Source organism: Cricetulus griseus, chromosome X, assembly GCF_003668045.3.
Source record: "Cricetulus griseus strain 17A/GY chromosome X, alternate assembly CriGri-PICRH-1.0, whole genome shotgun sequence".
NCBI classification, from domain to species: domain Eukaryota; kingdom Metazoa; phylum Chordata; class Mammalia; order Rodentia; family Cricetidae; genus Cricetulus; species Cricetulus griseus.
Window position 1 is genome coordinate 21,397,881 of NC_048604.1, and position 27,452 is coordinate 21,425,332.

Genomic DNA, 27,452 nt, shown 5'->3' on the forward strand with positions numbered 1-27,452 from the left:
GAAAAGGAAGGACTATTTTCTTTTTTATTCTGATAATAAAAGCAGAAAAATATTTTATAAATATAGATCATGCAAATATAAACATGCAAAATTTTTTGTAAGCCAAATTTAACAATATATAAAATAGAAAATATGCCCATAATTATGTGAAATTTATTTCAGCAAGGCAAGTTTTATTTAACATTTGAGAGTTAAGCATTATAATTGGCCATATTAATAAAAATATACAAAAGTCATATGATTATCTCAGCAGATACAGAAAAACATTTTACACAATCCAACATCTGTATCTAAGAAAAACTCTAAGCAAGGTAGGAATAAAGGAAACATTCTCATTTTAAAGGCTATGGTGGAGAAAACTATACTTAACATTAAGTTAATGATCAGCTGCTGAATTCTTTTCTTCTCAAGGGAGGAAGACAAGAATGTTATTCGGTGTTTTACTGGAAATTCCAGCTAGTGCAATAAAGCAAGAAAGTAAAATGGAAAATATTTAGATAGGAGAAGAGCCGATATCTGTCTTTATTTGCTTGTAACAATCACTTCTGTTAACTCTAATAATACCTGACTGGGCAGTGGTGGCACATGCCTTTAATCCTAGGACTTGGGAGGCAGAGGCAGGTGGATCTCTGTGAGTTTGAGGCCAGCCTGGTCTACAGAGTGAACTCCAGGACAGCCAGGACTACACAGAGAAACCCTGTCTCAAAGAAAAAAAAAACCACAAAACACAAACAAACAAACAAACAAAAAACAAACCCTCTAATAATATCTGCTAGAAATCTAAGAGAACTATTAAACTATTTTAGCAAGGTTTTTGGATACAGGATGAATATTCATAGATCATTTTTATTTCTATTTACAAGCATCAAACAATTAAATGTTAACATTTAAAATGTTACCATTTATAATTTAATGAGGGGGGAAGAATATGCTTTTCAATAAATGATCCTAGTACAAATGAATATGCAAATGCAAAAGAATAAAGGTGATTTATTTCCCTACATTATATATCAAACTTAACTCAAAATAAATCTTAGATCTAAACATAAGAGGAAAACTCTATACAGCTTTCAGAAGGAAATATAAGAATAAATCCATTTAACTGTTTCTTAGATATGATACCAAAAGCACATGCCAACAAGGAAAAAGTACACAAATTAAACTTTATAAAAATTAAAAACATTTGGGCATGAGAACAATGAGAAGACAATTTCTCGAGTAGAAGAAATTATTTGGAAATTAAATATCTGATAAAGATCTTCTACCCATTATGTGTAAAGATCTGATCACTGGGTTGGTAAAGTGCTTACCGTGCAAACATGTGCGCCTAAGTTTGATTCCCAGAACCTATGTTTAAAAAAAAAAAAGTCTAGGCAGAGGGTAGCAAGCTTGTAATCCTGGTACCGAGGAGGCAGAGGAAAGTGGATTCCTGTGGCTCACCAGCCATCCAGTCTAGTCTACTTGTTGAGCTCCAGGCTAGTGAAAGACCCTGTGTCAACAAACAAACAAGGAGGATTTCTCCCAAAGAACAATGCCTGAAGTTGAAAACAGTTTTAATGGTTCTTGAAAAGATTAAACAAAATAGTCTCCATGAGACAAGTAAATAGTTGGGCATACAATAGTGATAGAACTGAAAACATGTCTATATGAAAGCTTACAAACAAGTCCTTATAATAGCATTATTCATAATAGCTTATGTTAAAAATAAGCCAATTGTCTATCAATTTTAATTGATCCTCATGACCCGAGGGAAGGAGGTTTTATTTTGGCCCAACACAATGGAGAAGGCATCAGAGCAGATGGCTCCAAGGCTGTGGGAATATGAGCTTGGGACTCCTCACATTTGAGACAGGAATGCTGATGAATGGACAAATAAATTGTGTTAGATCCAAACAGTGCACTATCATCTGGCAATAACAGGGAATGAAATGTGGATGCATGCTATAACATAGATGAACTTTGAAGACAATGTGTTAGTGAAAGAAGCTACACAAAAAACACCTTTATTCTATGACTCTACACATATGAGATGTTCAGAAGTGGTAAAATCTACAGAGATAGTAAACTGGTGGTTTCTAGAGGCTGAAGGAAGAGCATACTAAAGAGTGACAGGTAATGGGTATGAAGATTCCTTGTAGGATGATGAAAATATTTTAATATTCAATTAAGGTGATGGGTCCCTGACTTTGTAAATACATTAAAAACCACTAAATTTTACATTTTCAATTAGTAAGTTTTGTGCATATGAATTATGTCTCAATGTAGTTACCCCAGTTTAAGAAAACTAGCCAATAAAATATGTAATGAATATTTGCGTATACATCTTCATGAGTATTATGACATAGATGTGAAACTCATTCTATAGACTCACATGAACACTTGATCTCCAATGGATGGCATTGCTTTGGGAGTTTGTGAGCCCTTTACGAGGTGGGGCATTCCTGGAAGAAGTGAGTCATGGGGGGGAGCAGACCTTGAGGTATAATATAGCCTGTCTCACTTCCTGTTTAATCTCTGTATCCTGTCTCAAATGTGAGGAGTCCCAAACTCACATTCCTATTGCCATGGAGGCACCTGCTGTGATGCTTCCCCTTTGTGTTAGGGTTATATATCCCTTCTAACCGTAAACCAAAAGAAAACCTTCTTCCCTCAAGTTGTTGTCATCAGGTATTTGGTCATAACAACAACAAAAAAATGTAACTTACATAAAATGGGTACTCAGAGGTAGGGTAGTTGCTGTGAATAACTTGGGTGATTCATAGGCCTTGGTAATTGGTTTGTGGGAGAAATGTAGAAGAATTTGTGATTGCAGGCTAGAGAAGCCTTAAAATGTTGCAAGCAGACGTTCATGGGCCATTCTGATGAGATTTCAAAAGACTGAGTGCCAAGAAAATTGTGGACAGTGAAGAATGGGTTCATGAGGTTTTCGAAGGGTTTTTAGAAGGTTTTGTTGGGAATAGAGCTAGAAGCCGTTCATACTATATTATGGCAAGGAATCCTGCTGTGTTTTCCACATGCCCTAAAACCTTGAATGAGGCTGAATGCAAAAGTAATAGACTGATTCCCTTGGGGGAATAAATTTCAAGACAGCATTGCATTAATGCTATAGCATAGTTACTGCTCACTGCTCTTAGTCAGGTTTGTAATGAAAGGGAGCAGAAAATGATGCAGAAAGATAACTAAAATATGCAGTTTGGTGAGGAAAGGAACATTAACACAGTTAAAGCTGCAGATATTGGGTGGGTCCAGACAAAGCTGCTGCAATTATTGAAGCGGTTAATACAATTGAGGGCAGACGTCACATCCTGTACGGGAATGCTAGAAAAGGTGACCTGAAGGAAAGACCACAGTCATGGAAGGTTCCAGGGCATAGCAGTGGAAACCCATTTGAAAAATCTCTTTACCTAGAGACCACCACATGAATGTCCATCGCAGTTTTATTTGTAAACATTAAAAAACAATAAATGCCCATCAATAGGCATATGGAGGAACTAAGTATGATAGAATACTGCTCAGAAACTTTAAAAAGTTGTGCTGCCGAGACAACAGCATGAGTGAATTTCAAAACAATTTCATTGTATGAAAGAAATCAACAATGGTTTTGATTCATTTTTAAAATTCCAGAAAATGTCAACTTTATAGTAACAGAAAAAGACCAGTGGTTTCTCGATGTCATGGGACAAGAGAGAGGCTTAAAGGAGGAATTTGAAGTGACAGAAGGAAGGTTTAGGGAATGATGGAAACTTGGTGGTGGTGCTGGTTTTATATGGTGTTCTGGCTTGTGTTCTATTGCTGCAATAAACATCATGACCAAAAGCAACTTGGGGAGGAAAAGGTTTATTTGATCTTACAACAATTTGGTCACAGTTCACCACTGAGGGAAGTCAGGGTAGGAACCCAAAGCAGGAACCTCAAGCAGGAATTGAAGAAGACACTATGCAAGAATTCTGCCTACTGGCTTCCTCCCTAATGGCTTGTTCAGTTTACTTCCTTATACAACCCCAGACCACCTGTCCACGTAGACTGGGCCCTCCCATATCAATTTTCAGTCAAGAAAATGCCCTCAGAGACTTGCTCACAGGTCAGTCTGATAAAGGCAATTCCTCAACTGAAGCTTCCTCTCCTTAGATGCCTTTAACTTATGTCAAATTGACAAAAACCAACCAACACACACACACACACACACACACACACACACACACACACAGACAAAAAACTAGTAAATTGTGCACTTTGTATACTATAAATTATATAAATTATTGTATACTATAAATTATATAAATTATTATATATATATATATATATATATCTGTATAATGCCATATATTATAGAGGAGGAGGTCTTTGGGAATGTCCTTTTCAAGTGCTGATTCTGTGGTACCCATTGGAAGGAATTAGCCTGAACTCTTCTACTAAAATAGTGGTTTTTTTTTCTAGGATATTTAAGTCAGTGAGACAAAGCTAGGAATTTAGCTTGGATTATGCAGACATGTCTCTGCCTACCTCTGGGGCTGTATAGACCAGGGGACAGAACAGGAAAGCACACCATCAAGCAAGTGGGAAGACATCCAGGTTGGAGGAGGAAACTGGGGAAATGACAGCCTAATGAGCACTGCTCTTTCCAATTTCTTTAAGTATATGATTCAGAGGATCAGCTCGCTGGACATTCCAGACCAGTGAGGCATCTCAGAGCTGGGAATATATAGATATCCCAGGGGAGAAAACAATGGAAGACAAGATGGAAACGAGAAATGGCCCTTTAAGGTCTCCCGACCCAAATGCAAGCAGGATATGGAGGAAGAGGTGGAAGTGTCGCTTCCCTGCAGGAAAGGAGATTATGACTTGATAGGGTCTGGGGAAATCAAATGGAAGAAACCAAAGACCTGGAATGCTGAGCCCCTAGGGATGCCTCAGTTGGATGTGCTACAGGAGCAAGGGGAAGGAGGCGAATACCCTCCCTGCTTGTTCACAGTGAAAGCCAAGAAGGCATGGAAATAGAATGCAAAACCAAGAGGCATGCTTCCAAGTCATTTGTCAGCTGGGCAATGCCTTAAGCCAGTGCCATCGCTGATGGATCACCTAATGGGAAGCACCACAAAGACAGACTTATCCCAGAGAGCTGTCACCCTATCCTCAGCCTGACCTGATCAGATGTTTTAAAAGAAGACGTTGAAACCCCTAAATACCTGAGATAGCTCCAGGCGATAGTTACAGCTGAGAATGCCCTTTCCTTCTTGATTCAGAGGGTGATTGATAAGTTATGAGCATTAAGCTTGAAAGCATGGGAATTGGGCATTCTTGTAACTGTGTCTTTCATGGTGGAGCTACAGAAACTTCCTAAAAAGAAGGATGTAGGCATCAAGCATCCTGTCCCAGTTCCAATTCTGTTTCTTCTGCAGCCTGGAAGACCTGAGCAGTGCATGTCTTACTCGTGGAATGGCCAGTTATGTTAACTGGTGTCCTGATTCCTTGAATTGGGAAAGCAACTTATGCTTTAAAAACTCCCTTCCCCTCCATTTCTAGGGAGATGCTATACCACTGACTTATATCGCCAGTGTATTCCACATTTCTCATTGAATTCTTACTGAATCCTGTAAGATAGGAATGTTTTCTCGCTTTTTAGAAGAACTTGAGGTACCAAAAACATGGATGCTCAGACTCATTCATTCATTGTTTATTATATATTCATTCCGAAAGCAATTGAATACTTAGTATTTGTCAAATGCCAACTAGATACTGAGGACAGTCATAAAACCAGACAGTCCTAGACTCTGCCCCTGTGGAGCTGAAAGATGACCTCATCGTCTCTCTGCCTTTGATGCTATTATTAAGTTCATAACCCAGCTGGTCATAGACCCAACATCCAGTCCCCAACAGTCATTGCTCTGGCTCAGCACACCACGTTTCCAGATTCAAGATCACATAATACCTTGTCTAATTCAAGTCTTGATAATCTTAGCCAGCAATGCAAGATGAAGAAAGGTTTGTTGGCACATGGGACCTTGGAGATAAACCTGCTATTTTGGGTGTGGCCCTCCTAGCTCAGTGGGCTTTGCCTGGTGAGGAAAGAATTCCCATGCCTCCCTTGGGTACCAGAGTATTTATAGACCCTAGGGGAGAGGAAGGATGGAGGCTCTTGGGAGACGTCATAAAGGATGTACAGAGGAAATGAAACTGCTCTGAAAGACAAACAAGAGGAGCAGGGATGTATGCGGCTCTGGACCAGGCAGGATCAGAGGGAATCAGACAGGATGTAGGGGAAAAAGCACACCTTGGTGTGGCTTAGACTGGGGTCATGGGGTCAGTGGCTGAGGTGTAGTCCTTCTTGGAGGATCCTTCTTAGAACCTATTGAGTTGTTAAGAGTGAACCCTGCAAAGACAACTGAGATATGCAGACTATCTGCATCCCCTTGGCGCAAGGTTTTTCAGAAAGAGTTGTTAGTCGAGTGAGATATATCGGTGGCAACCTGTGGTTCCTCCTAAATATATTAAACAATCTGAGAATGAACATAGTTTTCAAGGAATTTGGAAGGAGCATGTAATGGAAATGGATTGAACATTTCCAGGCTGTGGTGGTGCCAACTTGAAAGTGGCTAAAAAGGCACTTGTAGAAGGAATTAGCATGGACCAGCACTAGTAAATGCCAAGGATGTGACTAGAAGCCATGATATTGTTCTGGAAAGTGGGATACTGTATGGATGTTGTATTAGTTATTTGTCTTGTTGCTATGACAAAATATCTGACAAAAAATGAAAAAGGGTTATTTGTGCTCAGGATTGAAGATATAGTTCATCATGGTAGAGAAGTCTTTTTTTTTCTTTATAGAAAAACATTATTCGTGTGTGTGTGTGTGTGTGTGTGTGTGTGTGTGTGTGTATGTGTGTGTGTGTGTGTGTGTGTGTGTGTGTGTGTGTGTGTGTGTGTGTGTGTGTGTGTGTGTGTCATGGACGCATGTACCTATGTTTATACTTAGAGGCCAGAAGAGAGCGCTGAATGCCCTCCTCTACCACTCTCTGCCTAGTTCTTTGAGGTGCGGTCTTTCCCTGAACCTGGGACTTGTGCTTTCTCTGCCTCGCAAGAAGCCAGTATGCTCCAGTGATCCTCCGGTCTCTGCCCTCTTTATAGCTGAGGTGCCAGGAGTATCCAGGATGCTTGCCTTCTTATATGGGTTTTGAGACATGAACTCCAGTCCCCATGACTGTACAGGAAGCACTCAACTGCTGAGCCATCTCTCCACCTCAGTTCAAGTTCTCATTTATGATTAATCCAGAATCCTAGCCACCTGCATTTATCGTAGGTCTTCCCATCTATTAGCCTAATATAGACAATCCTTCCTAGTCAATACCCAGAAATTTGTTTCCATGGTGATTCTAATTCCCATTCAGTTGACAATCAAGGTTAATTACAACAAAAGGTTGGTATTTTGCTCTGTGTGCTTGGGAAAAGGGTTTGTATGAAAGACAAAATCTCATTCTGTGGCCAGGGATAGGTGATGAGGATAAGGAGGTATTGGACACAAGACTAGGGGAAGAATCATGCGGCTAGTTGAAAAAGAAACACTGGGGAAGAAAACCCACCAAACCTCAACAATACGGTTAGTTCCTCTGAATGGTAATTTGGGTCTTCTGATTGACTTTTCAGGCCACATGCATCATTCTCTTCTCCATTCTGTGGTCTTGCACTTCACCTGGGAAAGTTAACCCTCAAGTGCCCGCCATGTTATGACAAGCATTGTGGTAGTCACTCTGGTGGAAGAGAGCACAATTGTCATCTGCAGAATGCCCCCCCAAAAGAAAATAAAACAAAAATTCAGCTATTTGGACACAAGACACTGTGAAATCATATTCTTTATTTGTGCTTGAGCAAGTGAAGTTCATTTGTCATGGATTCAGTTAGCAAGGCATCAACTAGCAACTGACCTCTTACGTTCCACCAGGTTTCTATCAAGTAGCTCTAAGAGATGGGGAGATTTGACACTTGTAGATGGAGTTTCCTGTCCAGCCTAGTCCCACCACCCTTCAGCTCCAAATAAACACACAGAAGCTTATATTAATTAGAAACTGTTTTGATGATGGCTCAGGCTTTTTGTTGGTTAGCTCTCTCTTAATTATTAACCCATTTCTATTAATCTAAATATTTTCACATGGTCTTGTCTTGCCAGAGAATGTCAGGTGCATCCTATCTTCCCAGTGGTTACCTGGTGTCCCTTTGCAGCTTCTCTCTGCCTGGTCTCCCCAGCATCCTCCTTATCTGGTAGCCCCACCTATACTTCCCTCCTGGCTACTGGCCGATCAGTGTTTTACTTATCAACTAGTAAGAGAAACATATATACAGAAGGACATTCCCCATCAGACACTCTTCTTAAATGCCTTTAAAACAATAGCAACAACAACAACACAAACAAAATACATTGCCATTGCTGCTGATGTCTGCTAGCAAAGCTTGTTATGGCTTTGGGAACAAGTTGGATGAGCAACATTGGCTCTGGAAGGAGTGGTCTGTGAACTGAGAGTCCCATGGCTAACCACAGTCACTGTGAACTGTTCTGTTAGTGACCTCTAACTTAGATCAGTGCTGGAAAGGTACAGAGGTGCCCCAGTCCTGAATTTGCCACCAGTTTTGCACAAGCCACTTTTCCTTCCTGGGCCTCAGTTTTTCTATCTGCATAATGAGGGGAATTGGAAGTCTGGGTACTATGAAATTTCTCTGGTTGCTAGTTAGGCCTGTCATTATACCCGGATGACCTTTCTCCTCACTCACTCCGTTATTTGCATTGCTCCAGTAAAAAGTAACCACTGTCCAATTGGGGTTGAGGGTGGTCACGTCTTTGAATATTTCTGTTAACTGTTGATGTTGACTCATCTAAAATCCTGTGGGCAAGTTGTGATGATTTTGCCCAAAATAAGGACTCTTGGTATGTCTCAAACCTAGAATGATGATTAATATGATTATACAATTCTTTCTTTCATTTGGTGAACAGGCTCTGAGAATGGGCTCTGGGCAACAGTATTGCTGGAGAGAAGACAAAAATGAGTAAGACACAGTCTTACTACCTTCTATTGCTCTCTCTCTCTCTCTCTCTCTCTCTCTCTCTCTCTATATATATATATATATATATATATATATGGAATGTATATGGAAATAACAATGATACAATGCTTACCTCACCACAAAAACTGAGCCCTGTTCCAAGCACTGTATAGATTCTGATTCATTTAAACCTTCAAAAAACCTAGGGAGCCAGTGCTAGGTGGCCTGTTTTTCACATAAGACAGGGAAGGCTCAAAAAAGGTTAATGCTTTGTCAAAAGTTACTCATTTAGTAAGTGACAGGGCTGCTACAGAAGCCCGGCATGTTTTCCCACTATGCTTCATTACTTCCTAATACAAGAGAGTATGACTTAGATGTTAGAGGCTCAAATAAAGCAATATATGGACCCAAGAAGTGGAAAATTGCTTCTTGATGCCCTGTAACAGGAGAGTATGGGCTTTGAGGTTAGGCAGACCTGAGGAAATGATTTGACGTTTGTTAGCCCCAGGTGACTCATTGATGAAGTGGGGCTGATAAAGAATCAGCCCTGCCTCACAGATAGAAGGATTAAATAACTTAATGTATTTAAAACGTTCAGGATGGCGCTTAACACATAGTACTTGTAAAATAAACTTTTAGCTATTATGTTATCATCATCTATGGGGACAGGTAGAGAGGAATGGCCTGCAACAGGATTGCATTCTGAGGCTTCAGTGGATGGACCTTTGAGTTGAAAGTTGATTTTTGAAACCAATCTAGCTTTGGGGTAGAAAAATGTAAAATTAAAGCCACTAAGAAGTCTCCTTGCTTAACAAAGTAGAGTTTGATTTTTCCTTTAGGGCAGGGCATTGGCTCCCAAAAGCTCTGTTAGAATAAACTTCATACCTGGAATGCATAACCTGAAGTCACTACATCAGATTAGCCCTCCAAAGTATCAGTGCTTTGAGGCAATGAGATAATGATCAGTTTGCTGGCCATTAAGAAGACAGATGTGGAGGAAGCAGGGCAAAGGCAGAGCCCTTCCTACCTGATCAGTTCCAGGAGGCCAGAGGCCAGAGGCCAGAGTCTAAGTGGGCAGGGCTTAGGTCAGGCAAAGGAGATCCGTACATTGCGTGCGCACCTACTAGGGAAGGAGACTTGCTAAGTACGTTACACGTGCATTATCTCATTGAACTTCCCAACTATAATTCTTTGTTCCTGTTGCTATAACACAATGTCAGAAACAGGGTAGTTTATGTACAGTAGAAATATATTTCTTCCAGTTGTAGAGGCTGGACGGTCCAAGATCAAAGCATCAGCAGGTTTTAGTGTCTGGTGACAGATTCCAAACTCTCTTTGCTTCCAATATGGCACCCCGAGTGTTGCTTCTTTTGAGGTGGGGAGTGGGGAGTAAGGGTCGATATCGTGTTCTCACATGGCAGAAGATACAAGTATTAGTTACTTTGGGTGTTGTTGTGAACAAATACCTAAAACAAGCCAACTCCTGGGAGAAAAGATTTACTTGTGATGCATGGTTTGTGGGGATACATTCCATTATGGCAGAGAAGTCATAGCATCAGGAGTGTGAGGTGGCTGGTTGCATTATACCCACGGTCAGCAAGCAGAGATGAATACTTGGATTCCACTCATTTTCCTCTCCTCTTCTTCCCCACCCCCTTTTTGGGCAACTACTGGGGGTTGAATCTAGGGTCTCCTGTAGGTGAGACCAGCCCCGGCCTCATTCTCTCCTTTTTATTCAGTCTGAGACTCTACCTGTGGGATTGTGCCACCCACGTTCACGGTGGATCTTCCAATGTCAATTAAATCTCTAGAAAGGCCTCATAGACACACCCAGAGGCCTGTCTCTGGGGTGATTCTGTATTCCAGCAAATTGACAATCAAGATCAACTATCTTGCCAGTTAACCAGCACAAGGCAGAGGGGAAGAAAAGAACATTGGATCCAGGTGTGGTGGTGCATGGCTTTAATCCCAGCACTCAGAAGGCAGAGGCAGGCAGATCTCTGAGTTTAAGGCTAGCCTGGAATACAGAGCAAGTTGCTGGACAACCAGGGCTACACAGAGAAACCTTATTTTAGAATAAAAAAGAAAAAGAAAAAGAAAAGAACATCGGGTTGTTCCCTTTAACCTCAGGATGGAGCTCTCATGAATTAATGAACTTCCAAAAGGCTCCTCTTAATACTATCACCTGGTGGTTTAGTTCCAACATGAGTTCAGAGAGAGATAAACCTGGATTGTGCAGAAGCAGCTCTGAAGCCTTGGAGGGGACAAATAAGACACCTGGAGCCACACAGCTAATGTGAGGTAATGAGGGGCAGAACTTAAAATAGTTTACTAAAATCTGAGGTTAAAAAAAACAATGAACTCATAGTATAGAGAGGTAGAGAAGTCAATTGAGCAGCTAAATAGCTGTTGGTAATGATATATGACACTGTGGAACTGTTTAGCATAGTGTGGGGACTAATGACATATTAGTGTGGGGACTAATGACATGCTGGTTTCACTTAGGTCAGCTATTGCATCTCTCTTCTCCTGCCTCAGATTGTCCTTCACATGGAAACTAAGTCTTGCCAATGGTCCAAAGCCTACCTCTTCAGAAATGCCCTCAAACACATGCAACCTGATAATGAAGATGATGGGCTAAGGAAGAATGAATGTGTTTTATAAACAGCCATCCAATCGACCTTTCTGTGGGAAATGAAAGTCTTGCTCTATGTTGTCTAGTACACTAGCCACTCGCCACGCATGTATGGCTCGAGCAACTGAAGGCTGGCAATATGACGACAGAATTGAAAATGTAACTTTATTTAAAATGTGGTCAGTAGCTATCATATTGGAAAGCACTACCCTAACCACTCTGTTAACCTTTGAAGGGCATTTATTTGGGTATGCACAGGCCTGTTCAGTCAAGAACTGGAGCAGTTAAGTTTCAAAAAAAGGACTCTGTTCCCAATGTGTACAGTGCCTTCAGGCACATGATTTCATTTGTCCCTGTAGCACCCTGAAGTGGAGAGAGCAGAGATTATCCTCCCCATAGGATCCAATAAGTCTGGGGGAGGGCAGCAATGGCTTACAAGCAGATATGTCTAGAGAACAATGTTTCTTCTTCTCACTCAACTAATCTTTCCAGTGGGAAAGCCAAAAAAGAATGAATGGCCCATGCTGGCTGCTCACAGCCTGGGTACCTACAATGAAGATGGATGCTTTCCTTCCCAGTCCCTCTCCTCCTCAATGTGGCCAGTTGGATCACAGGCCAAGAACCCTGTCTTATCCCCATTGGGCTCCCTTGATTTATTTGAATAGTTTACTCATAGATTTGGTCACATCTTCAGAAGCACCAGCTATCTCCAAGGCACTGTTCTGGTCTGGAGCTGCGTTTATGAGGCAGACAAAGGTCACTTTGTTGTGGACACTTTTGGTGAAAGGAGACTGACATTGTAACATTTCAAAGGCATTTCATAGTATATACCATGGATTTCTACATCCTCTGTGGTACATAGAAACACTGTCCCATGTACCTTTCATGTACATTTGGATGTAGACTTGGAACAAACAGCCTGGCTCGCTGCAAGGTGGAAACACCTTTTGACTCAGCCTTTCGACATGTGTTGAGTGCCACCTATGTGCAGAGAATGATATTGGGGAGTTTGGAGAGATGCAGAAGATTGAGACTGTAGGGTCCTGTCTTAGGGGATTCCCAGCCTGAGGAAAGAAGCAGTGCATTTCTTTGGGAACCCCCAGGCTGGAGAAGGAGCTAAGAGTCCCTAGTAGACAGACAAACGACCCCAGGGCCCTCTTATAATGGAGAATCCCAGCTGACTGTAAAAGAAATCCAGCTCAGTTTGGAAGGATCCAGGAGGCCTCTCCCCATAAGGAGACAAAACGAGGTAGGGGACAGCTCCAAGCAACAAGAAAGGGAACATGGCCGAAGCTGCAGAATGTCTCCCGAAAGTGAAGAGTATCCAAGAGGCAGCAATTCCAGGGGGGGCAGGTTGGGACACAGGGACAGGAGGATGCCTTTTTTAGATTGGGTGGGAATTTGAGGTTTTGCTGCACTCACGGGGCCAGTCTCGGAAGAGGGTACTCGCTGGGAGACAACTGGAGAAATAAGGTGGTAGGCAGTTACCCAAGTCTCTTTTTGGAGCAGAGGGTTGAGACAGGGTTTCTCTGTGTAATAGCCCTGGTTGTCCTGGCACTCGCTCTGTAGACCAGGCTGGCCACAAACTCACAGAGATCTGTCTGTCTCTGCCTCCTGAGTGCTGTGATTAAAGGCGTCCACTACCACCACCGCCCGGCTAGTTTACCCCAGTCTTATGTGCAACCTAGGCAACCACCCCAATTCTGAATCAGTTGAAGATGCAGAGGAGAAAGAAGGTGAACTCCTTGAGTAAACCCCTACTTGGGAATACAGAGTGACAAGGGGAGAAAGAACATGGTCAGGGTCAGAAATGGATTGGGGTGTTGTGGGGATCCGGAATGGGTCCTTCCCCAAATGCCCTGGTATCCTGACAGCTATTGAGGAAATCAGGTAAGAAAGGGTTAAGTGTGCCCCTCCACTGATCCAAATGCTTCCTGTGTTTGAAATCCTTCAGGTCTCTACAAACCCTCTGCACCCCGGCCAGGCAGGCATTGTCCGGGGAGCCGCTGTGGGTTGTCCGAGCGGCCGCTCAGCCTTTGTTGTGGGGCCACCTCGGGGTTCCCTCTCGCGTCCTGGATAGGGCTGCAGCGTGCTTGCCTGAAGGGGGTTGGTGCGGGAGGCTCTCTCCCCCTCCCTCTTCCTGCTCTCCCCCCCCCCCAGCCCTCCCGATGACCACATGACCAAGTGGGCTCGCTGCCAAACCACAAGCTACAAAATGCAGCCCCCGAAGTGAGCGGGGAAGCATTCTCTCTAGCAGCCTGGACCAACGGATAGTTGCGAGTCGCGGACTAAGCACCGCCGGCCACTTGGAGAGTTTCTGCTGCTATCCCGGAGCCACCTAGGCCAGCTTCGCCGCGCTACCCCGCGGCAGGAAAGGAGGCTGCTGCAGAGCAGGGGCGGCGAGCAGGCGTGGGGCCAGCAGCCAGCAGCGTTGCTGGGGCACGCACCCTCCCGTGGTCCGGGAGCCACGCGAACTCCGTGCCCGCACGCGCCAGCCCCGTCTCGCGCCTTTCTCGGCGTCCGGGGTGCCCGGCCTCTCTGCCCACGCTCCGGCTCTTCAGGGAGATTGAGGACCCAGTTGCAACATGAATCTACGACTCTGGGTGCAGGCGCTGCTCCTGCTCTGGCTCTCCTTGACTGCGGTGTGTGGAGGTGAGTGCCTGTCCTCCCTGCTCGCCCGGGCTTCCTCCGGGGCTCTCCCGAACTACAGCCTGCGGGATCCTCTCTTTCCACCCCATGCACGCTCTTCCTGCCTCCCAGGAAACCCGGCGCGAGCCTTGCAGGAGCAGCCACGCGCCAGCCACACAGGGAGGCCGATTGACAGGGCATCTGGGGCCGGGGGAGACGTGCTTTGTAGCTACTGCTTCCCGGAACAGTTCGGGGTTTGGTATTATCACGTACATCACCACTTGGCCCTTCTTGAATGCCCCTCGCAGTTTAAGGCGCTCAGGGCCACAGACTTGCACCCTATGTCCTGCACCCTGCACCCTGCACCCCACGTGGTGGCCGGGAAGAGGATGGGGGCATGTCAGCTCACTTCGTGGACCGGTGAGTGGATCAGGCGACTGACCTGAGCTGAGTGATCAGGGCTCAGTGTTGAAGGTCTCTAGGTCTTGGAGTTTAGGGGCCGCTGGCAAGTTCAGGGGCTCAAGCCGCTGGGGATGATGTGCCAACATGTAGACGTGACACTTGTTGCATAGTCTGGAGCACGCTGCGGGGGCGGGGGCGACCGCAGTGGCTAGTGGATCCCAGCTGTTGCCTGAGTGTAAGCAGAGGAAGCCTGCTTAGGCAGATCTGGACCGGACAGAGTCAGGCTGCTCTCCTCCTGTACTCCAAGGTCCTGGATGATCTCGTTCCCTACAAGGTTGTGGGACACCTGGCCCACAGACTTGCTTCTTCTGTATTCTGGCTTTATCCTCCACTCTTGCACCAGTATAACTTTGGTCCCCCTGTCTTCAGGTACCAAACCAGCAAACAGGCCCTTCGTGCAATTCAGGGAAGGGGGGTCCCTTCCCTTCCACCTGTACCGATCTCCCACCTGGAAATTCTTGGCACTGGAACTCCTTTGCCTACTTCAGTCCAGGTCTTCAGTGTCCCAGGAGCCCCTGCCCAGGCTGCCCATCCTCTGTGCGGCAGAGCCTCCTGGAGCTGCCAGCTCGCACCTTCAGCTGCCCCAGTCCTGTGATCTGGCTGTCACTGCAGCCTGCCTGGCACAGCAGAAAGGGAAGGTCAAGACCAGGTGAACAATTGCCAGTGCCAGGGCTGGAGTCACAGAGTCACAGGGAAGTGAGAGTGGAGAGAGAGAGAGAGAGAGAGAGAGAGAGAGAGAGAGAGAGAGAGAGAGAGAGAGAGAGAGAGAGAGAGACAGACAGACAGACAGACAGAGAGAACGAGCAGGACAGTGGGTTTCCTAGAGGAAGAGCCCAGGAACTTACTTAGTTTGACCTCCCCCCCCCCAGAACAGGAGGATGGCGTGCTGCCCGGGAGCCTCTGGGGTTCTGGCCAATTCCGCTTGCCTCTCTTTGTAGCTACCTCCTTTCTATGCTCTTGTTCTTTGTCATTGCCCTGCACTCGGTACACTGCCAGGCTTCTCTGGAAAGTACATTGGTCTGGTTTGTGCCTCTTGCCTCCAGGTAGCTGTCCAGTGGTCTCCTGCAAGACCCTAGCACCGAGACAGCCACCTCCTTGGGATGAAGGGTGCAGACTTTTCCCCAGAAACTCCTGCCAGCCAGGCAGTGGCAGGAAGGGAGCAAAAGCTATGAATCAAGACACCACAGCAGCCTGCTCCTCTGTCCTGGAACTTACACAGCCAATATGGTTGGCAAGACACATCTTCATAGTTTGACTTCAGGCAAATAGTTAGAGGAGTGCCTTTAGAGAACATGATTGGGTACAGAAAGGGTACCCCAGAGGAGCTGCATACTTCCCCAGAGGGTGAGGGGAAGGTATAAGGGAGACTTTGGCTAGTAGATACTCAGTGAACCCTTCAGGGTCCAGCTGTTGGGATATTACTAGTAAAGGGGTGAGCTGATTTCAAGGAAGCAAAGCAGGCTTCCAGAACACTTTGGGTTTCTGGTCTAGACCTTGAAACTTCTTGTTCTGTCTTCTCATTTTACATTAACTCTTTGGCACACCCTAATGTGAGTATAAGCATCACCCTTACATTTTATTTAAGATAAGCATTGGCTACCTCTAAAGGTCTCACTATTTTCCTACCTCTTGACCACTCCCGGAGCCAAGGAGGGCACCTTCTTGGAGGTAGCCAGCAGCCAGAGGTTCAGGTATGCACACTCCTCCTGTGTCCTGGTCTAGAAAGCAGAGCCCTAGAATAGTCTCGTCCTTAGCACAGACTTGCATGAGGTATCCAGAGACAGTCCCCGAAGTTCAGAAACTGTGTGTCCTCTTCTCTTCCACTCTCTGTTCTGACTTGGAATGTTCACCTTCCCTCTTTGCCCCTCCTCCAACTCCACAGACTCTCCACTGCCTCCTGACCTGGGATACACTTTGCTCTTCTGAGTCCAGGAGTTTCTGAGTCCTGGCCAAATGTCCCTTGTTCTCCGAGCACCATTTTCTCTCGGTCTCCTCCCCCCCTTGGCAGCTTATACTCCAGTGTGCAGCGTAAGGACAGCTTACTGTCCCCCTCCCACTGTGGAGGACATCTCCACTCCATCCTCAGTTCTAAACTCCAGGTATCCTTGTAACCTGAGCCAGGCCCTCAACAGGAAAGTCCTAAGACTAATCAAGTGGAGGGCAGGCTTTCCAGAGCCTGATGCAGAGAAGCAAGGCTGGCAGTAGAAGACAGCACAGAGCCTCAGAGAAGGTGAATGTGAAGGCTAAGAAGAGTGTCTCATATCCCAGAGACACAGGCCAGTGGAATCTCCACGGGAGCCTAGGGGTGGACTTTTTAAAGCAATCACTATACAGACCCAACCCTGAACAAGATGAGTGCACCATTCCTGTTGAGGTTGGCATGTTCCTGAAAAGTTTCACAGACTCCTTTTCCTGTCTCAGCAGGGTTGGAGTTCAGGTTGTGTGAAAGTCCAATCCTGTTCTTCCCCTGGCTGCCGTTCCCAGCTTGAAAATGCTATTGCCTCACTCTCACGGACAAGGGCTCCAATCCTCTTGGCTTGAGATTCTCTGGGAAATAGCTCCTGCTTCCTTTTAAGCAGAAAATGAGTTGGAAGGGCATATTGAAATGTATTGGGGTATTCCCCATCTCCGAAGGGGAATGCCTTTTGTACAGCCAGGACCTCAGCTGTGATGAGAATCAACGGCCTCTAATTTGTTCTTTCAGACAGGATAAAGCCAGGGTTTCAGGTATCGGCTTATCTGACTAGACTCAGCAGCAAACGTAGGAAACAAGTGGGAGATGGGATCAGAGTGCAGGAGGAGCCCACAGACTTCCTGCGATGGGGAGGACAATGAGCTCCAACCCAATAGGATGGAAGAGGCCAAGCGGCTTCTGGGGTGGCCACTTTCCCAGGCCTGGCTGAGCCTCAGTAGGCTCAGGGTGGATCTTCTCTGCAGGTCTAGAGTCTAGACATCTTCCTGGCCTGAGTCCGAGCCACCGTCAGCATGCTGCTCATTCTGGCTCTTGACTTCTCTTCCTATAGGGTTCCCCCCCATCCTCTCTGACAGCCATAGACCCTGAGACTCTCATGCCACAAAGACATGGTGTGTGTGTGTGTGTGTGTGTGTGTGTGTGTGTGTGTGTGTGTGTGATACTTTCTCCCTTCTGGCATTATCCACACCTATTTACCCCATGCTTGCTGTTCCTCTAGGATACTATGGCTTGGACCATTATTCCAAATCCAGTCATTGAAGGCATGGGCATGAGAACCAAGGTCTCACTTTTTTTAAGGCTGGTAGAGTCCTTCCCCTGTGCATGTCCCCATACATGCTTGGCACAGTTCTTACTATCCCCTACTTCAAACGTGTCTCTGATTCTGACTTCTCATCAGCTTCACTAAGAATCACTCTCAAGGTTCAGGGTAAACTTTGATGAGATCCTGAAAGTCAGGGCATTGGCTAGATCAACTTGGGGGGACCTAACAATGGTGCCCCATGCCCTTTCACAGATGGTAGCAGGAGGGCAGTTCTAGATTAGTCAAACAGTCCCTGACCCTCCTCCTCCTCATTCCTCCATCTCCAAAGCACTAATAGCATTTTTAATTCTCAGCTCTCATGAATTAGAGGTTTAGAGCCTCAGTGGACACATTGACACACTTTAACCCTGAGCACAGAAGTGTGGCAAGTCAGCCCTTGTAAACCCCTGGGTCCTAATGGATCTGGTGTATTTTCTTGGACAAGAATGGGGGGGTGTTTTAGGGATAGAGAGGGTGTGTATGTGGGGTTGAGTGTGGGGGCATGTAGTGTGCTTGTCTGGCTCTGACTGGAGAGGAAGAACAGCAGCCCTAAAATCTGCACAGAGGGCCACAAGGACAAGCCTCGCCCACTTTTGGCCCAAGAGGATGCTAAATGTCTGGAAATTGTGTGCAAGCTGAGAAAGAACCAAGGGGCCAAGGAAAGAACTAGAGTATGGGGGTGTTGGAGGCAGGGAGGGTTGTTGGAAGGACAAGAAGCCAACTGGATAGTATATGGAAACTGTGAGCCAGCGGTGGGAATCCCTTGATGGATGGCAGTGAGACTCAGGGAACAGGCATATATAGCTGAAGGCAAATCTGATGGTGTGCAGGGAACAGAGGCTGCTATTCATTATCATTGGCCTCAGGCACTGCTCCATTTCGGAAGGCCACTCCCATACTGGGCATCACATAGACATCCTACTCCCCTGCCTCGTCCCCCGACCATCTCATCCCTGCACACTGTCTGTTTCTCGGGTCCAAGGGTGTCTCTGGGTACTAGCTCAGCTTTCCTGGCGGGACTTCTGGCTCTGTGAGAGCTGGCAAATGTGCATTCTCCCTCATCTTTCCCAAGAACATCCTGCACAACTTGGATTCCATTAGGGCTCAGTGGCATCAGATGGCTTCTGCACTAAGCCAGATGTGGGCAGATGGAGACAAGAGCCTGGGAGGGCATAACAGAAGCCAGGTAGAAAGAATTTGTATCAGATTTTGGATAGGAGGTGTGATCTAGAATGATAGGTTGATGGGGTGCTGCCACTCCACTCCTGGTGCACAGGCTCGCTGCTCCAGGTGACAGTTCCTGCACTCATTCACTCACTTGTGCCATCTCTATTAGCCTCGAAATCTGCTCACAGGCTGAATAGAAAGAACCAAGTGCAAAGCAGGCTCAGTCAGTTATGTCCTAGCCACATCCACAAGGAAGCTTTGGGAGCAAGGAAAAGCCTCAAAGATACCTAACTACTGACGAGGTGACCGAGGAGGACAGATAAGATCTCTAGGACCAGAAGTGGGTCACCCTGCCTATCCAAGGATGTAAGCATAGGGTGACATGCATTTGGTATTTGCTTTAAATGATTGCAGATAACAAAAATTAAAAAATAAAAAGACGAAGAACAAGCGAAGCATAATTCAATAACTGTGATGCTGCATGTCTGAAATGTTTGAAGTACACCAGCTGTAGGGGTGCCATAGGGATCATTGTGCTCCCCAGCCAAGTATAAGCTTGTTGCTGCAGAGTGCACCCCTAATCATGACATTTCCAAAGGAAGAGCTTGTTTGTGCCTGTCAGATACATGATATAACTGTCCAAAGAATATAAAATCAGTTACCCCAATGGCAAAACGAGTGGCTCTGCTTGCCCCAGAACAGTGTATGTATGAATGGCACATCTTTTCATCCGGGTAGAATAGAAAATTATGAGGGGCGCCATCTTGTGGAGAAGTTGCACTGTCCCTTGGACTGTGGCCTCCTCTGCTGTCTCCACCATCCGTCTTCCTGGCTAACAGATTCTCTCCTCTCCACAGTGCCACTGATGCTGCCTTCGGATGGGAAGGGGCTAGAAGAAGGCAACATGCGCTACCTGGTGCAGCCCAGAGCTTCGAGGACTGGACCAGGGCCCTGGCAGGGAGGCAGGAGGAAGTTCCGCAGACAGCGCCCCCGTCTCTCCCATAAGGGTCCCATGCCTTTCTGAATCAGGTATTAGAGCCCCTTGTCAGTTGGTAGCACTAAAGGGTATGGACAGTCTACTATCGAAGGGCAGACACAGTAGGGTCTTAGAGCTTCCTGGGAGCTAGGAAAGTACTTGTGTCACTCTTCTATTTAATAGGAGACCGTGGCCCAGAGAGGAGCTTAGTGCTTGGGGTCAATCTCTTAACTCCCTCCCAAGAGTGGAGTGTTTTATTTTCCTCTGCCCTTCTGCCTGGGATTGGACAGGCTGGTGCCACTGGAGAGTTCTGGAAGTCTTAGTAGGCCATGGCTGCAGACACAGTGTGCTGACGGCATGCCTACAGATAGTCAGTGTGTACTCTTACTAGGTCTATGAGAGAATGGGAAGGCAGCAGAGAGCCTTGGGACTGTCAGGCAGGGGACAGAAGAGGTTGGGTGGTAGTGTCCAGAGCCACGAGAAGCAGAGAAGAGCAAAAGGTGGCCAGAGAGCAGGGCCCCTGAGGCCTGGCCTGCTTCCCCTTCCCCTGAAGTCAGAAACAAGGGGATCAACTTGGTGCCCTGGGAGTAGGTGTGGAGTGGCCATGACTTCTGTTTCCTCTCTTTTTCTGGAGGATTCCCCTGACCTACTATGTGTCTGTGACTCCTCTCTGCTCATTTTGTCTCTTTAGGATTGAAGAGCTCTCCAAGTGTCAGACGGGTGCCGTTCTCTCTACTCCACAGATTCTAACCCTCACATCCATCTGACTCTCATCTTGCACCTGTTATGGCTGCTGATGATCCTGGCTCCTCTCACCCACCAAGTTCCTCTAATGGCATGGTCCTGCCCCTCAGTTGGAAGATTCCATTTCTCTCACAAGGATCCGTTTGGCCCATCTTCCTGGCCACTCCTTGGACTGCCATTGGAGACCCAGCTTCTTCTCAGCCTGTTCCCCATTCTAGTCCCTATCTATTGGCCCTTCCCTCTTCTCAGTATCCTGGGAACTGGACAGAAACACTCCCTTCTTCAACGGATTCCTGCACATTCATACTTGCTTATCAATTGGACTTCTCACTTAGAAGGGAGTACAGATATGTGCAATGAGAGACTTTGGATGAGTGGGATTGGATGTTGGGATCCAGAGGAGGTGCACTGGGGACACTGAAATGTGGCCATGGTGAAGGGATGAGGAGGAATTGCTGCCATGGCTTCTTCCTTAGCTCTCACTGGCCCTGTGAAGGAAGAGGCAAAGGAGAGGGGCCCAGGAAGTATTTTGTCACTGTGTCTCCTAACATCCTTGTCCTCTCTACTCTCCTGCAGCCAGTTCAGTGTCCGGGTCAGAAGGGGAGAGTGCTGAGCCTGACATGGTTCTATACTCTCCCAGGAGTAAAAGCTAACTAAGCACGATACTTGTTTTTGCCAAAAAATAAAAAATAAAAAATAAAAATTACAGAAAGTCAGAGCCCAAAGGACCTTGAAGATCGCTTGTTTCCTTATGCAAAAGCTTGCACAAACAGAGGCCTCGGAGAGGGAAGTAACCTGCTCAGAGCCACTGCAGAGTCTCAATGGGGACCAGGTCTCCCAACTCCCACTTTATGATGTCCTTTTTCCTCTTGATGATGTCCTTTCAAAACAAATGAAGTGCCTTTTTCTGGGTTTAGTGCAGAGGGTACCTGGGAAGGATGAGGAAGGAGAGGCAAGCCAGCTGTGAACTGCCCTGTGTGAGCATGGCACGTCCTCCTCCCAACCTGGCCTAGAAGAGTCCATAAATGGTGAGATGTACCCCCACACAGACCAGGTCTCAGCTGCATGCTCAGGCTCAAGCTACTTTAATTGGGGTTCTCAGGCACTGAAACTACCATTTAACCCCTGACACTGGTTGTCATGAGCCCCTATGTTGACTGGACCCTTGTTCTTGTGGCTTTTGGGGGAGTGTCAGAGGATGGAGAAAGGGGAAGAAAGGAGGAGAGATGGGAGCGATACGTAGGTGGGGTTCATCACTCCACCAGGAGGCACAGTCTCTTTCTAGGAGCCTTTTGCAGCCCCTCCGTGAAGGGAGACCCTTATCTTTTGCCTGAGCAGTTGTTCTTCTCAGAGGCCTCCCAGGAGGGAGAAAAGAGAAAACAGAAGCTTAATATTCACTTGTATATGTGTAGGGCAGGGGGAGTCAGGACCCCCAAGCCCCATAGTAACTCCAGGATTGCCTATCCACCCCTCCTCAAAGCCTTTCCTGCCCATCTGCTGCTGCTAATGCTGCTGCTGCTGCTGCTACCGCCACCACTTCAGAGCCCCCCCCCCCGGGGGGGGGATCTGGACCAGGCATAGGGTCCTCACCCCTTGGGCTTGAAGTGGGGCCTGGCTGGTGCCTCTTCTACTGCTGGTGCCCCTACCAGGGACTGGGCCTTCTTTCTCTTGTGGTTCCTGCATCTCCTGCCTTATCAGCCTGCCATGGCCAGCCCCACAGGGAAGAGAGGAGGACTACGGCTGAGAAAGAGGACAGATAGCAAAGGAAGAGAGAGATAAATGGGCCTGGTGGGCTGTCTTATTTAAAGTGTGTATGATTCTTATACTAATTTAAATAAAGATATTAAGGCCTTTTGAGTTAAAAACAAAACAAACAAAAAACAAACAAACCTGTCCCCTGAACGTGTTCGCTATGTTTGTAAAGATTGTTCTGTGTAAATATGTCTTTATAATAAAGAGTTACAAACTGACAATTTGCCCTGACTCTTTGAGGTCATATTGGGGCATTCCTTTCCCCCAAGGGCCATGCTTGTCCCAGTGCCCACAGATTGCACGTGTAGGGACATAAGTGCTCGCATCCCAAACTGGTTCTAGGTCAACTGGCCTCAAACCAATTTGCCACAAGCTCCCCAAAGGACTCTCTATGTCTAAGGGCTGGTTCACATAAATTTGAGCCCCTTTTAAGTCCTTTGGCATCTGTTCGAATGTCCTCATTTTTCTGGCAGTGTCATTGAAAGGTTTTTTTGTTTTTTTGTTTTTTGTTTTTTTTCAGAAGCAATTCATTTAAGGACATACTGATCAAAGGTGGGATTTGTATTAAACGTTATTTTGTATCCCTGGTGGGTGTCTACTGTTTTAACTGCTTTTGAATACTTTCAGGACTTTTTAGCCAGTTTGCCTTTCTTGAAAAATGTTGTTTTCAGCCATAAATACATCTGGTAATGACTTTGTATGTATCATTTTATGTTTCACAAAGTGGAGTTGCTTGATGAATGAGATAGCCTGAAAAATAAAATGCAAGGAGTTCAATACAATTCTGCCCCATCTGTCTTGCTTTTTCATGCTTGTTGTCAAAATGTCAATATTACGAAGAACAGACAGGAACACTGGGTACATGCTAATTTGGTTAATAAACCCATTAGGTGCACACAAGCATACACAATGCAGAGAAAAACACAATGAGGACAGAGACATTGTCAGAATAGATACGTTTGATAAATCTTGTGAGAAATTCTGTAGACTTGACAAGTACTTAATGCCAAAAAGATTTAATTTTAAAGAAAATGCCTTCAGACAAACTTGCTAAAGAGTCATAAAACTGCTCAATAGGCAATAACACAGAAAAAGTCACCTACAAGCATGCTTAAGTATCTCATCATTAACAGCAGGCTGCACATTGTGTATAGTGCTTTAAAAATACGGCGTTTTGTTGGGACTGACTCTTAGGAAAATGTGTAGTTTTGAAATTGCTGGCTTGCTGTTTAAGTGCACTGGTTGTCAGAGGAACTTAGCGCATTTAGGCAGAGCTTGCTTTACACAGATTGGTTTGTTATCTCCCTAACACTCCCCCCACCCCCAGCTCACATTTTCCATGGAATCGAGGGCAAAGGAGTGGTGCTGGACCATAACTATTCTGCCCCCCAAGTATTCAGGCTTTTAGCAGGTTAACAGAGCCCTTTAAAAGATAATCACTCATTTTGTCGTTATGACATCATGGACTAAAAGACTGTCATTCCTTTCTTCCAGAGGAGAAAACACACTAAGAGAGGGGAAGCGCTTGGCCCAAAGTTTCCTAACTTGTGACTATAGAATCTACATCGTGAATTCCAGAACACAAACTCTGTAGAGTAGGTCTCCCAATCACGAGAAAAATGAAGTACAAAGTACGGGTTTTTGTTCCAATAAGTGAAATTGAACTTTGGAGTAGGAGACAGCATAGCCTGGTGGTATCAGGGAGAGTGAAGAGAGGCTGAGTGATTGAAACTGGCCCGTGAAGACCCAACAGCATCTAGGAAGAGGATGGTGAACAGGGGAGATAGGGGATAAGAAAGCAACAGCAGCCGCCAGGTTGTACAGGGCGAGTGTAGTGAACTGGGTACCAGTGAGTGGGGATGAGCTTGACTTCCTTGGGACAGGGGACAGGGGAAGGAAAACTAATGTCCCCCTGTCAAGATCACTTGACTTGAGACATAACTAGAGCAGGACCATATAGAGTAGGTCCTTTGGAGATATCTTGACCTGAATAAACAAATGCAATAGTATCAGAGCAGTGTTGACTGTCAAAATGCTGAGCTTTTCAGGAGTATCCGGTCCGGAGCTTGAGACCACACATGGCCCAGGATCACTATGAATGTGGTCCAACAAAAAGGCATAATTATACTTTTCCCCATTTATTTATTTGCGTATGTGTGTGCATGTGTGTGGGCTTGCTTTCCACAGTGCATATGTGGAGAGGCCAGTTCGTGAAGTTCTTGAGTGTGACAGTTGTGGATGTCAGTTGCACACCAAATAAATGCATGCATACTCTCATAACTTACAAGTCGAGGTTAGACACCTCTACTACGAGAATCAATAGCAATGCACCTGATCATTTCTGGACAAGAGGCTCCAGACTGAGGAGTTGAGGGGGTTCATGCAAAGAACTCAAAAAACAATGCTGCTTTCAAATCCATCTAGAAACTGGGCACTTCTGAAAAGACAGAGATTGGGGAAGCAGATTTGGGACATGCATGGCTTTTCAGACCCAGGTGTTGGTGTCAAATGAGCCATGGCTGCTCTGAAGCCTTTCTCTTCATCCTCTCTGATTGACTTGGGACCCCTAAGTGGGGCTGGACTTCTCTTCCACAACCAAAGTGCCCATGGGGTCTGACCTAAGCGGCCATTTGAGGGTGCTTATATAATTCTGCTTCTAAGATCTAAAGGCTATTCAGCTGCGTTTCTCAATCCAAGGTTTCTCTCTGCCCAGATTGAGCCAGTGCCAGCTAACCGCCAAAGAAAATGGTGGACAAGACTTACTCAATACTTTCCTGTCCTGGCCAGCAGAGGCTGTTCACTCTGCCAGCATTTCTCTGGAACACCCAAAAGGAAGGCCTCACGAGGTCTCCTTTGAAAACCTACTTTTCCCTTCCTAGTGGCAGTGTTTGGAGAGGTAGCCTGGCAAGGAACTCCCATGCTGTGGCTTTGGACTACAGCCGAAAGGTCAGAGGTACACGAGGCACTTCCTTGACTGTCTCACCTTGGGGGTCAGATACTTTTTCTGTACAGTGTTTTCAGATCTGTCCCACCTATCAGTTACGTCTGTCTTGTCCTCCAGAAGCAGCCATAACACATAAATCAATTGCCGTGGCTCTGTTCCAACCAAGCTTTATTTATAAAAACAGGTGACAGGCCACAGTTTGGCTAATTCCTCTCTCAGGAAGCATCAGCCAGTTCTTTGCCTTGCCATTCAGACACTGCCTGGGGCAAGGAGGGAAGACTGACTTTCTGCAGCCAATTGTACAGCTGAGGCAATGCCATCAACTGGCTGGGATATGACCACTGAACCAAAGTGCTTTCAGTAGACCAAGAAGTCTGACCTTAAGACCATGGGTCAAGCCAGGCAGTGGTGGCGCACACCTTTAATCTCATCACTCAGGAGGCAGAGGCAGGCAAGATCTCTGTGAGTTGGAGGCCAGCCTGGTCTACAGAAGAGTTCCAGGACAGCCAGAGCTGTTACAGAGGGGAAACCTTGTTTCAAACAACAACAAACCAAAACAAAAGAAAACAAAACAAAAGATCATGGGTTTAAATCCTGGTACATTTACTCATTTGTGTGACCTCGAAGGCAAGGTCATGGCCAGGGTGAGCCCTCTTCCTTCTTGCCTTGGATGTTGCTGCTTACTTCCCAGCGCCGTGATTAGGATTGCACAGTACCACACGTGAAGTGTTTCACAGAGACCTCAGCTCCCAGGACTGGCTCACTAGATGGGTGCAGTTATTGTCTGCACTCAGCCTCACACGAGCCCTGAGAGGTGAATAGGGAAGCCATTACCTTCGCTTTATACAGGGAGGAAAAAGGGCTCGAGGAGGTGAAATCACTTGTCCAAGTGCATGGAGTAGCTCTACTTGGCAAGCCAAGCTTTAAACCTAGGGCTAGCCTGAGCATGGGTTCACTGTTCTGCTCCCAAACGGTCTGCATGGCATGCCGAGTGTGCCTCGGTCACTGGAAAATTCAGTTCTCCTGGGCAACACACAAGGCCTTCTCCAGGGACAGATTTGACCCACAGCATTCTCTCTTGTGCCAGCTTTAGCTTGGGCTGCAGCCTGGAAGGCCTCTCCAAAGATGCCAAACACTCAATATTAGCACTTCATCTGGGGACCCTGAGGTGCTCTTGTCGGGCTAGACACCTGTTCCAGGAGACCTGGTATTTAGGGGTCCTTCCTCTAAGGATCCGGACCTGTAAACCTGGGTTCCAGGCCTGAATCTGCTTCTACATTGATTTTCCAGGCGGCTTGGCCACGCCTTGCCTTGGCTGCTTTAGGACTCAGCCCCCACCCCTGCCCCAGCTTGAGTAGATAGATGGCTTTGAAGCACCTGTAAATCAATGCTGCTTATAGCGAGGATCCCAGCAAACAGTGAATATGCTGGGCTGGTGGGCTGGGCTGGCCTGGCCTGGCCCATGGCAGAATTTCTGGTCTGGGAGAGGAAATAGATATAGGGTGGGACATGAACTTCAACCTGTTCCTGGATTTTGTGGGTCGACACCACTTCCCTTAACACCAGGGAGGCTGGTATATTTCTCCCATTGTGCAAACGAAATGCTTTCTTATCTTCTTCGGTGTTGAAGAATTGGTAGGCCATTGTCGAAGGAGCCCAGTAGCAGGAAACTCCCAAGTTCAGAGCTCTAGATCCGACCCCAGCTTGGCCAGTAGCTGACTGTGTGATTCCAGCCAGGTCATTTCATCTTTTGGGGTTACAGTTTCCCCTCACCTATTTGCATAGGAAAATCTACAAGTGGTCTCCCTATCTCAGCCATAAAGAATCCCAAGGTCAGAG

At 46.2% G+C, this 27,452-nt stretch overlaps 1 protein-coding gene across 1 annotated transcript; it reads left to right on the forward strand.

Moving 5' to 3' along the window:
• Positions 1-13,859: 13,859 nt before the first annotated feature.
• Apln (apelin) lies at positions 13,860-23,451 on the forward strand. The gene is made up of 3 exons (XM_027433513.2): positions 13,860-14,317; positions 20,055-20,226; positions 20,865-23,451. Exons 1-2 carry the CDS (start codon positions 14,251-14,253, stop codon positions 20,219-20,221), a joined length of 234 nt encoding a protein of 77 aa, XP_027289314.1. The 5' UTR covers positions 13,860-14,250; the 3' UTR covers positions 20,222-20,226; positions 20,865-23,451.
• The last annotated feature ends 4,001 nt before the right edge of the window (positions 23,452-27,452 follow it).

Bases quoted from the DNA above. Each gene is read 5' to 3' on its own strand.
- Apln (XM_027433513.2), top strand. From the start codon at position 14,251: ATGAATCTACGACTCTGGGTGCAGGCGCTGCTCCTGCTCTGGCTCTCC. The intron at 14,318-20,054 runs GTGAGTGCCTGT...TCCTCTCCACAG, and splicing joins CTTGACTGCGGTGTGTGGAG to TGCCACTGATGCTGCCTTCG.